The 7,934-nt window shown below is 51.4% G+C and overlaps 1 protein-coding gene across 1 annotated transcript; it reads left to right on the forward strand.

Moving 5' to 3' along the window:
• The first annotated feature begins 1,953 nt into the window (after positions 1-1,953).
• On the forward strand, positions 1,954-5,749 carry SSTR1 (somatostatin receptor 1). Its single transcript, XM_070407317.1, has one exon. The coding sequence runs from the start codon at positions 2,026-2,028 to the stop codon at positions 3,196-3,198; it is 1,173 nt and encodes a 390-aa protein (XP_070263418.1). The 5' UTR covers positions 1,954-2,025; the 3' UTR covers positions 3,199-5,749.
• Positions 5,750-7,934: the final 2,185 nt, after the last annotated feature.

The raw sequence follows: 7,934 nt of genomic DNA on the forward strand, positions 1-7,934 counted from the left end.
ATTACCCCAATAAAGCAAGGGGCAATAGGAATTGAACCCTCCCACCCCCATTTCTGCAGCCATTTCTGCATTCTGGGCTGTGGTACAAAGGTACAAATAGCCTCCTGAGGAGTTTCCTTCTGCTAGTTTGCCTCTCCTTAGTGAAAACTGTACGGTTGGGAGCGAACGCTGAGACTCAGCTCAGTGGGTGCCTTCTGGCTGAGGGGGGGAGGAACAAGAAACCGAGACAAAGCTAAAGCTTGAAAGAGGCCCAGCACTAGGTTGCTGAGTGTCAGCCTTCCTGGGAACCTGCACGATTCATATAAAGACTTAAGGGGTATTGAAAGGGAACAAGGGAACTCTACCTTGGGCTGAAACGATTGGAAAGCCAAAGGGAGCCTAGACTAGAGATGGTGGGAAGTCCCCGAAGTAGTTAGAAATCATGGTAATTGAACTACCCGCCCCCAGGATCAATTCAATTCCTAACTGAAGTAGGCGAGCTTTAGGCTTGCCTGCATCGATTTTTGTGTCTTAACGGTTTAAGCATGTACATTGAAGCCGGGCCTCACGTCCAGGGGCCCCAGAAAAGGCCGAAATCCTAGCATTTCAATGGAAAGACGCCAAGGCCAATCGTTCCATTCCTGGAGCTGATGACGAAGTCTGGTCACCTGCACGGACGGCCCTTCCTTCATGGGTTTCCAGGAGCGAACATCCCAGCTCACCCAGGCCTTTGCACTCTTCTCCCTGGGCCGGCCAGCCAACTCTCCGGGGTACAGAGTACAGCAGGGACCCCAGTGGAGTAAGGCGGAGCCTCTCCTAGCGGCGCAGCCCTCTCTCTCCCAGCGGACACCTACATGGATTTCCAATGTGCGTCTGGCACATTCTGGAGGGAGCCTCAGGCTTCTTCCGCGCTCGCAGCCGCGCGGCCTCCTACCGGTCGATATTCCCTTGGTTTATTCCCTAGGAGATTCGCAATGGTTTACCCAGGGCCTGGAACACTTCCGCCCGCGAAGATCTGCCTGCTGTGATGTCACGCAGAAGCCCCAAACGCAGGGTTGTTGCCCCTACTCCCAAGGCGCCCGGCTTAGGGTCAATTTCCGTGACTCGAAGAGCATATGCGTAGGTGCCGGTGTTGGGGTCCCTCCCAAAGAAAGGAGTTGAACCGCGCGAAGCACGTCACCGCGCCACCAGACTGCACAGGCACTTTGCACGGGCATCTCCGCGGGGGCATCTCCGCAGGGTCCGGAGGTGGCGCGCCCCAGGTAAGTAGGGCGGGTCTGAGGAGCTGGACAAGCGGGGCGGGAGGTGGGGCTTAGGTCCCCGGGCGATTGGACCCCAGTGGAGTAAGGGCTCCCTTAGGGCGGGGCAGCAGCTGAGCGTAACTGAGATGAACTCCAGACACCTATCTATGCCCGGGGTCCGCTTCAGTCTTTGCCTTGGATAGGGGCCGGATGAAGCGGCAGAGTCTACACCTTTGGTTCCCACCCACCCTCCAGAAAGGCGGAGAAACTCCGCAGGTCCCGGTGCGGGATGGGTAAAGGGAGCTGCAGGGCAGCCCGGGGGGGAGGGGGGGGGGGAGAAAAAAAAACTACTCGATTGAACCGAGCGCGGCGGGACTGGGAAAAATACAAAATGGGGAGAGGTGATAAGCCTCCTATATAGCCGTCCTTTCTCTTTCTCTCCCCCTCCCCTTCCCTTTCGTAGCTGCTGACGCGCTGGTGGTGCTTATTAATCATTCACCAGCCCAGAGCGCGCCAGTTAATGGCTGTGCGGCTCGGGGCTACAGTCTGCCGGCTTCCCCCCTCCGCGCTCGCGAGTGGCCAGGCGCCCGGAGCAGCAAGCGGCTGCGCGCCGGCAGCAGTCGGGCCATGCGTCCCGCGGGCGCGGGTCGGAGCCGAGCTCCCGGCCGCCGCTGTGGGCTACCCTCCGGCGCCAGGCGGCAGTGAGCTGCGGGCAGACGGCCGGGCTGCTGAGTGAGGACGCCAGCGGCGGGGGCCCAGGAGAGCTCCCCAGCCCCAGCAGCCCCACCGTCCCCCACCCGCGGAGATGTTCCCCAATGGCACCGCCTCCTCTCCCTGCTCTCCCAGCCCCAGCCCGGGCAGCTGTGGCGAAGGCAGCGGCAGCAGGAGCCCTGGGGCCGGCGCCGCGGACGGCATGGAGGAGCCCGGGCGAAATGCGTCCCAGAACGGGACCTTGAGCGAAGGCCAGGGCAGCGCCATCCTCATCTCCTTCATCTACTCCGTGGTGTGCCTGGTGGGGCTATGTGGGAATTCCATGGTCATCTATGTGATCCTGCGCTACGCCAAGATGAAGACGGCCACCAACATCTACATCCTCAACCTGGCCATTGCCGACGAGCTGCTCATGCTCAGCGTGCCCTTCCTGGTCACCTCCACGCTGCTCCGCCACTGGCCCTTCGGCGCGCTGCTCTGCCGCCTCGTGCTCAGTGTGGACGCGGTCAACATGTTCACCAGCATCTACTGTCTGACCGTGCTCAGCGTGGACCGCTACGTGGCCGTGGTGCACCCCATCAAGGCAGCGCGCTACCGCCGGCCCACTGTGGCCAAGGTGGTGAATTTGGGGGTGTGGGTGCTCTCGCTGCTGGTCATCCTGCCCATCGTGGTCTTCTCACGCACGGCGGCCAACAGTGACGGCACGGTGGCCTGCAACATGCTCATGCCCGAGCCCGCCCAGCGCTGGCTGGTGGGCTTCGTGTTGTACACGTTTCTCATGGGCTTCCTGCTGCCCGTCGGGGCCATCTGCCTGTGCTACGTGCTCATCATCACCAAAATGCGCATGGTCGCCCTCAAGGCCGGCTGGCAGCAGCGCAAGCGCTCCGAGCGTAAGATCACCCTGATGGTGATGATGGTGGTGATGGTGTTTGTCATCTGCTGGATGCCTTTCTATGTGGTGCAGCTGGTCAATGTGTTCGCGGAGCAGGACGATGCCACGGTGAGCCAGCTGTCGGTCATCCTCGGCTATGCCAACAGCTGCGCCAACCCCATCCTCTACGGCTTCCTCTCGGACAACTTCAAGCGCTCTTTCCAGCGCATCCTGTGCCTCAGCTGGATGGACAACGCCACGGAGGAGCCCGTGGACTACTACGCCACCGCCCTCAAGAGCCGCGCCTACAGCGTGGAGGACTTTCAGCCCGAGAACCTGGAGTCCGGGGGCGTCTTCCGCAATGGCACCTGCACGTCCCGGATCACGACTCTCTGAGCCGGGGCCTCGCAGGGGAGGGTGAGGACCAAGGGGAGCCGGGTGTGCGAGGTGAAAGTATCCCAGGGGGCAGGGTGCGGTGTGGCAAAGTGGGGATAGGACACTGTGCGCTCCGGTCTTCGGCTGAAGAGACCTGGGGAAGGAGCCCGACAAAGGAGGAATCGGGCGTTTTGCGTGTACACGGGGAAGGCTTGCGAGCCCCCTTCTCCACTCTCCCGCCTTCCTACACGGCGTCTGTACTTCCGCACCCTCTACGCTTCCCAATCTGTAACTTCGATCTTTCCTTCCGCCCAGTCCTGCCGGTGCAGACCGTGAACTCTTTAGCGTCTCCAACTCAGGCCGCCAGCCGTGCTTTCTGTGTGTTTAAGCCTAGCCACGGGTTTCCCTAGGGGTGAGTCCCAGCCGGCGCTCAGCCCCGCCCCGCCGCGCTCCTGCGCTGGCCGGATTCCGCCTGGTGCCCCTAGCGGGGTCTGGAACCACCGCTCTCCCCCTTGCACGGCCCTACTTTAACGGAGACGGGCTCCAGAGTGAACGAGGCAGCCGGCCCTTTCTCCTGCTCTACAGCGAGGCTGCGTCGCCCTCCGAGCCCCTTCGCCACTCCCACGCCACCCGGAGCGGAGCCAGGTGCTTAGCAAAATCGGTCCCGCGCTTCGAACCCCAGGCATTGCGCGGCTCCCATCCAAACCCCCTTTGGAGCCAAAAGGAGCTGAGAACAAGGGCCGAGGTTGGGGACGGGAAGAGGGATTGTAATGGAAGCCACCGCCTCCAGCCCCGCTTACCGCCGGGCTTTAGGTTTCAAAGACCGGCGCTCCTGGGCGCTGGTCTGCCTCAGGCCACCGAGGGCAGGCGGACTTTCCCCGGGGGCCGATTGGGAGCGTGGCTGCAGCTACACTAGGTTGTATCCCTCACCCAAACGTCAGAGGTGCGGATCTAAGAGCAGCGACAGACTCAGTTTCCTGCTCTGGTTTATCTCTAAGACAGAGCCCTGGGGCCCGGACCTCTGGTGCCGTCTACAGAGCCCTGGCCTATCCCCGCTGTGTCGCCGCCACCTGCAGGCTAGAGAGCGGGCCTGTCAGGCCCCTGAGACTTGCCCCTTTCAAGCGGTGCCTAATAAGTTATTTTCCTGTTTAACATATTTATTTATTTATTTGTGGTGTTTGAAAATTTCTCTGCTTTCCTTTTCTCTGTTTGCCAAGCCCAGGGCTTTTCCTCCAGGACACTGAGGGTGAGGGTGCAGTGTGTGTGTGTGTCTAAGGCTCCCTCAAAACCTCTCCTCTTTGCTGGGTCCTCTTTTATTATCCTTTTCCAGCCTTTCTATTTTTGCTTGTATCCAGTGAGTTTGGAGATTTTCTTAAACTTTCCTTATATAGTCTCTTGTTTGTCTTACAATAAATAAATGATTATGTGGGTTAGCCTCCTCTCATGCAGAGTGAAAAGCCCTGTACTCCTTGCTTTCAGCATCACCTTGTATATGATTTGGATATGCATAATATATATTTACATATTATGTATATTTGTTTATCTTGCTCCATTGTCACGAGTCCATAAAATAGCTCCCAAATAGAGCCGCTAACAATGACAGGCGTAAGGCTGGCTGGACCACTTTCAGATAAGGGGGTGCAAGTAGCACTCAAACCTGGAACTCAGAAGTCTGATTCAGATAGACTTGATCCATGCTGAGGATGTCCCTGGTTAAGTCCCTGCTTCCCCTAGTTTTTCCCATAGGTGAGTCCAACACACAGTCCAGTTCACATCATTATTCTTTTAAAGACATTGAAAATGGAGTAAGTTGTGTCTGTGTTTAATCTTACAAACTACATTGGAAGCCTGAGCAGGACAAGGACCAATAATTTTACTTCTTTGTATTCCCTGTATTGTTTTAGTATACTGGCTTGTACATAGTAGGCACTAAATACATGTTTGTTGGTTGAGCGCTGAAGTTAGCCAGAGTGCATTACAACGATCCATCGGGAGGTGGTAGGTCTGGGGCTCTCGGGTCTACCATTGACATGATACACAATGGTTGAGATCACTCTGGAAAAAGATGTTTCTGTATATTTGCTTCAAGAACATTGTGCTTTCCTGAAAGCAGTAACCAAGAGTTCAAATGCCCCTTATGTTTAGTTTAAACTAATTAACAAATATGCTTTTGGTTCTAAATCAGAAAGTTTCATTCTGTCCCTTAATAATAGTATATATTATTGCTCTTTTGAAAAATAGATTTTTAAAATATCTTTATTGTTGAAAGTAATACATATGTCCTATTTTTCCCCCATTGACCCCTTCTAGCCTGCCTCCATCCCCCGCCCTCACCTCAGCCTTCACTACCCTATTGTCTGTGTCCAAGGGTTATGCATACAAGTTCTTTGGTTGCTATCTTCCCGCCCACCCACCCCCATCTTCTCTCTGAGATTTGACAGTCTGTGGAAAGTAGATTTTTAACTGGTTAAGAACAGTGAAATTTACAAATCAAAATCTTGATCATTAACCTCTTAAGAAGATACAAATCTAGTGCTCTTAACCTGTTACCATTGTAATATTAACCAAATAAACAAATGTATTATGTTGTTTCAAATTGTCTGACTTTGCCATTTGAATTTTACTATTTCAACGGATTACCTAAACACACACACACACACACACACACACACACACACACACATTGGCTGAGTTGTTTTATGTTCCACTTAGATTTTTAAGAAGAAAAATTTCATATTACCTTTGGGCATTTCTACCAAGATTAAGGTTATACCTTGAAATATATTTTTAAAGAAAAGTCTATTAATTTAGAGAGGGGAAACAAACAAACAAACCTTGAGTGATATGAATCGGAAGCACTGTACTAGGTTGCACTCTCTATGCTTTTCTGTTGTCACCAAACTACCTGATATTTCAATCTCTCAGAGATTAAATTGCTGTCTGCCCGCCCACATTTATGGTCTCACACTTTGTTGTGGGAGCTAAGTAATTGCTGATTTACATCCCAGAGAAAGATAATGTAAAGAAAAGAAAAAAAGTTTGCCTAAAGGTGTCACAGGGGGCAATGGGTAAAAGAAATAGAAAAATTAGATTTCAACATAAGAGAAGAAAAACATATCTTATGCTTTGCCTCTCTGCCCTCTGCTCTCTGTACACCTGGGTGATTCCTGGCTGCAGTTTGTTGAAATCCGGAGCCTGTGATCTATCACCTCTCAGTGTGGTGAGAGCTGTACCTCAGCTCCTGTGGGCTGCAGCCCTGTGTCTTCCCTGCCCCATGCAGCCTGGTGGCCTGCCCCAGCCTCTGCCAGGAGTGACCTCGCCCTGCTGCAGGCAGCCCTGTGGTGAGCCTCTTGGCTCAGTGACTAAAAGGGATCTATGGTAGCTCTAAACTGGTGACCCTCGGGATCTCCTGTCTGATATCTATTTCTGTAGCTCTGGCATAGGTCTTTTGCCTCTCTCCTTACCTTTGTCAACTTCTCTTATTAAAAGCATTCCACACACCCCACATCTCATTTGCACTAGAGGAAATACTTAATCTTGGCCTTCGATGTGCTAAAGTAGGAAAAAAGGATTTAGCAAATTTCTCTGCAACCCCATCCCCACCGCTTCAGCTGATTTCCAAGCCTTTTTGTGTTGCTTAGCACTTGAAGACAAGCCCTCTCCTATCCTTAGGTGATGAGCCTCACCTCAGGGTGAGAGACTACAATGAAACATGATTTCCCAATTAAGTTAAAATGTATCAGTTCAGTGCCTGTGAACTATTATGTCTTACTGGTGACCTTTGTGCTCCCAGGATAGAATCTGTCAGGCCATCTTCTCACACAATACCCCCAAAAGGATTATGTTTGAAATTTTGATGCCTCATCCAATTTAACCCTGACCATTGTACGAAATGCTGAATGTATGGTTTTGGCCTGAAAAAGAAGGCAAGGAGTTCTCTTGGAGAATATTATGGATGATACATTTAAAAAATGTGATATATTTCTAATTTATTTTAAACAAAAAATAGAGATGTCATAATCTGTCTTCTAAAACCACTTTGGTAATATGGTTATACTTGGCAAATTTTGCTCATTGCCTGCTTTATTCCAATTACCACATCAGAGAGGTTAGGTACTCAATTGAAATGATTGGTAGATGTTTTAAATAATCGTTACAGTGGTGTATGCTTTAAAAATACAGTATTACAGAGTCTATGCTGATCCCTTGTCCCACCATGTACTTTGAGCCAATAAGGACCTCTTCTACGTGTTCAGATGGATAGCTCGCTTTTCATTCAACATATTTCAGTTCCTTAAAAGAAGACAAAGAGGTTTAACATTATTACATAGTTCCCCTAGACTAGAGGGAGGCAGGCACAGATATAATATTAGTGATTATTTACTATTTTGTTCAATATCTGGACACAAGGCATTATAATGAGACCTAATGAAATGACTGCGTTAGGGATGATTAGGTAGTCTGGCTTCCGATTTCAACTATAAAGGAAAGGAAGGTGTTTCTGCAATGTTACCAAAGTTGAGGCCTGTGAACAGAAATAATCAGTTCAAACTAAAATGTAAAATACCTGCTTGTCACACTGCTGGGTAGAGAGGAGCATCATCTAAAAAGGAGGTATAATTTTAAATAGAAATCCTTTGGTAAAATGTCCACTTTGATAATAAACTTTTTTTGGGGTCAAATCATCTATTAAATCTTATTAGCCAAAAGATGGAAGTATGTACACATTTAAGAATGAGACTGCAGGCATGATCCCA

This window comes from Myotis yumanensis, unplaced genomic scaffold (assembly GCF_028538775.1).
Source record: "Myotis yumanensis isolate MYYU_CA2020_CCGP unplaced genomic scaffold, mMyoYum1.0.hap1 SCAF_1, whole genome shotgun sequence".
Classification (NCBI taxonomy): domain Eukaryota; kingdom Metazoa; phylum Chordata; class Mammalia; order Chiroptera; family Vespertilionidae; genus Myotis; species Myotis yumanensis.

Coding starts and splice junctions, on each gene's coding strand:
- SSTR1 (XM_070407317.1), top strand. CDS start 2,026: ATGTTCCCCAATGGCACCGCCTCCTCTCCCTGCTCTCCCAGCCCCAGC.